Consider the following 3,857-nt stretch of genomic DNA (forward strand, 5'->3'; position numbering starts at 1 on the left):
CAGTGTTACTGCAGTGTGTTACAGTGACAGTCAGTGTTACTGCAGTGTGTTACAGTGACAGTACTTACTTTGGGTAGTTGGTGCAGTACTGTGTGTAGATCTCAAAGTACTCGCTCTGAAACACAACAACATCAATAATTAAGAAAAATGAATATGATGTTGGGAATTCATTAATCTTTAATATAATTTATTAAAAGATTTTAGAGTTCAAAGTTAAATAATCACAATGTTCGTTGGCAGAAAAAACAACATACAAAGAAAATTCAAAATAAAAGTCTGAAAAATACATCTGAGAAAAAAAGCGCTTTTATTTTGTTTATTAAATTCAGACTAACAAGGTTTTTATCACCTTCATAACGAAGCACCTGGCGACGGCGACGGGGTCGTTGTCACACAGGTCGAGAGCCTGAAGCAGCTCGCTGGAAGAGCGGGAAATACGTCACCATGACGATGACAACAACAACAACAACATCAATAACAACTGCAGGCTGAACACCATTTTGTTCTGGAGCTTCTGACCACCTCACACCGTCTTCCTCAGCAGGCAGAGATACAGTATAAAACAATAATAATAATGACATATGATTATTATTATAATATAATAATATAATAATAATGAAAAGCTGAGTTGACTGCAGTTCAGTTTTCAACTGATAGAACTGTGGATTAATTAATCAATTAATTAATTAATCAATATAAACTTATATCTTCCTCTCTGACACTATGATGTAACGATGTCAGCTGACCAGCAGGTGGAGCGGTCAGGTCAGTTTGTCTTCTGTTAAAGTGTACATAAAGTTTCTGCACCAAGATAAATCATATGAATATTTATTGATGATATCAATTACTATTGATTATTAATGATGAGTAATGAATTCTGTCACCTGTTGAACTCGTAGATGTCCTCAATGTTTCCAAACAGAGAGCAGACCTGCTCAGGACGGATCGATAAATCACACTGATCGATTATATGAGCCAGATAATCCTGGAGGAAGAGGTGGAGGAGGAGGAGGAGGAGGGGAGGAGAGGAGAGTAGGAGGAGGACAGAAGGAGAGGAGCGGAGGAGGAGGAGAAATACACTTTATTATCACATCTAAACTGTGATGGAACTGACAGTAATCTGATTACCTTCTGTTTGGATCAATAATCAATAATCAATCACAGTGATCTGAACTTTCCTTTCCTTTGATTAAGAATAATAAATATTATGTTTTAATTTGGAAATATGAAATATGCATTATTTCATATATATAATATAACATTTGAAACAATAGACGCATCATTCCTTTATTGGAGAGCGTCGATTTAACGGAAACAAACATGACAGCTTGTTAGTTCAATCCAGTTTTCCTTGATCTGGTTCAGACACCTAATAGTCTGATTTTATGTTTTATTTACACGATTAATTGATTTTACAGTTTATGTGTCGACATTGATCCGATAATCGATCAGAAATCTCTCAGTGGTACAGTGAATTATTATTGTTGTTATTAGTGATCAATGATTTAAAGGCGGTCTGCAGGTTCAGATCTTCACTCTGGGTCCTGGTTTATGTGATCCACTCTGTTACATAAGAGTTTAATCCGTCTTAAGCAGTTAATTATAGAGCGTGACGACGGTGACGGTGACGACAGCGTTATTCAGAGACCGTCCTCTGTCCCGAAGTCGTCAAATGTGACTGAGACAGGAAGTGAAGCTCGTCAATTTAACATCATTAAAACAAATTAAATAATTTTATTAATGAATTTTATTTGTTTGCAGAAAGAATTCTTTGTAGAATAATTTCTATTTTATATTTACATCGTTATTTCTTCTGGTTGCAGACAATGATAATAGTCACTGAAAATAGTGAGAATAGTGAGAATTACTGTGTACTCTGTATCTGATGGATGTGGATTTCTCAGAGGCTTTTATTTTAAAGGGTTTGAAGGTTTTTGTATTATTAACATATTTGTATATTATTTATTTAAATGTTATATTTTTATGGAAATAAAAAAGTTCTGTTCTGTGTGTTAGCAGCAAGTTTAGTGGTTAGCTTCAAATAGCAAATTTTTTTGCTGTATTTACTTTCAGTGTTTATTTACTAATAAAGTTATTATTTACTAATAAAGTTATAATCCTTTACATTTGAATGAAATCATGTGATTCGTTTTTTTCTCCACTCAGTTAATATATTTATATAACGTAATTATTTCTCTGTATATTAGTTGTCATTGTTCGTGGCGGAGTCCGCCATTCCCGCACATGAGGGATTGACAGGAAACATGTTTATAATATATATGTTATATATTATACTTTATATATTTATATATATTATATAATTTTATCTGATTGATCCTGCAGACAAATCAGAGCTGGATTAGCTTATGCTAATGCTAACAGAAAATTTCCTGCGTGTGAATTCAAACAATTTTTATACAATTTAATATTCATAAATGTAAACATTTTACTTCTATTTAATAAACGTTATTATCTTTAACCTTTGAACTCACTTCTACGATCATGCGAAGGTCTCTGACGTACATCCTCTCCGTCTCGATGATCTCCATGACGACGCGGTCCAGGTAGGTCAGCTGAGGGTTCGGCGCCATGCTTCCGGCCTTAAACGGTGACGTCTGCTGGCGGCGGCTGGAGGCTCGACTCTGCGTCGACTCTTTATTGTTGTTGTTGTTGTGTATGAGGCCGGGGCCCCGCCCCCTCTCGTCAACCTCAGGGCGTGGCCACGACCCCCCCTCGCCCTCGCCGGCGCCCCCCGCAGGGCTCAGGTCCAGGTCAATGTCGGGGGTTTGGCCGGACGGCGGAGGGACGAGGTTGTCGTCTCGGGAGGATGCAGAGCCCGAAGACAGCGTTGAGATCAGGCTCACCGGGCGGCGGTCGGAGGAGTCGGAGGGCGTGGCCGACGGAGCGCGCTCATTACTGCTGATGGAGGCGGAGGACAGGCGGGGGGAGTCTGAGGAGAGAGGGGGGTTGGGGGTGATTGACAGGTCTGATCAGGATCTCTGTGGTGGACTCTGTGGTGGACAGACCTGTCCACACAGAGTCCACACACAGGCCACACAGAGTCACACACAGGTCCACACAGAGTCCACACGATCCACCACAGGAGTCCAACAAGAAGTCACAAACACAGGTCAACACAGAGTCACACACAGAGTCCACACCAGAGTCCACAACACAGAGTCACAACACGATCCAACCAGAGTCCAAACACAGAGGTCCACCAGAGTCACAACCAGGTCACAAACAGGACCCAGAGTCACAACACAGAGTCCCACCAGAGTTCCAGACAACACAGGAGTCCACAACAGAAGTCCACAAACAGAGTCCAACACAGAGTCCACAACACAGAGGTCACACAGAGCTCCAACCAGAGTCCCAAACAGAGTCCATACACAGAGTCACAAACAGAGTCCAACACAGAGTCCACAACCGACAGTCAACAACACAGATGTAACACAAGATGTCAAACAGAGTCCACGAACACAGAGCCAACACGAGAGTCACAACCAGGTCAACACACGAGTCACCAGGGTCACAAACAGGGTCACAACACAGAGTCCAACACAGAGTCACAAACCAGAGTCCCAACAAGAGTCCAAACACAGAGTCAACAAGAGTCCACAACACGAGTCCAACACGAAAAAAAAAGGTTTTTCCAAACGGTCCACAACACAGAGTCAACAAACCAGGTCCCAACTAGAGATCCAACGACCAGAGTCACAACACAGAGTCAACACAGAGTCCACAACACAGGTCAGCAACACCGAGTCACCACAGGAGTAACACCAGGAGTTCAAACTAACACAGAGCCCACACAGAGTCCCAACCAGAGTCCACAACACAGGTCCACAGAGTCA

General features: G+C 41.2%; 1 protein-coding gene across 1 annotated transcript in view; it reads right to left on the reverse strand.

Moving 5' to 3' along the window:
* Window positions 1-2,967, reverse strand: part of LOC118340429 (pleckstrin homology domain-containing family G member 3-like) — an 11,001-nt gene extending 8,034 nt beyond the window's left edge. The window contains exons 1-4 of the mRNA XM_035678393.1: window positions 2,493-2,967; window positions 885-985; window positions 350-419; window positions 69-115 (exon numbers count right to left, since the gene is read on the reverse strand). Coding sequence (XP_035534286.1) covers window positions 69-115; window positions 350-419; window positions 885-985; window positions 2,493-2,591 — 317 coding nt within the window. The 5' untranslated portion in view covers window positions 2,592-2,967. The remainder of the gene's footprint in view (window positions 1-68; window positions 116-349; window positions 420-884; window positions 986-2,492) is intronic.
* Between the last annotated feature and the right edge of the window lie 890 nt (window positions 2,968-3,857).

Source organism: Morone saxatilis, unplaced genomic scaffold, assembly GCF_004916995.1.
Source record: "Morone saxatilis isolate NCDOM2014 unplaced genomic scaffold, NCSU_SB_2.0 Contig7, whole genome shotgun sequence".
In the NCBI taxonomy this organism is placed as follows: Eukaryota; Metazoa; Chordata; class Actinopteri; family Moronidae; genus Morone; species Morone saxatilis.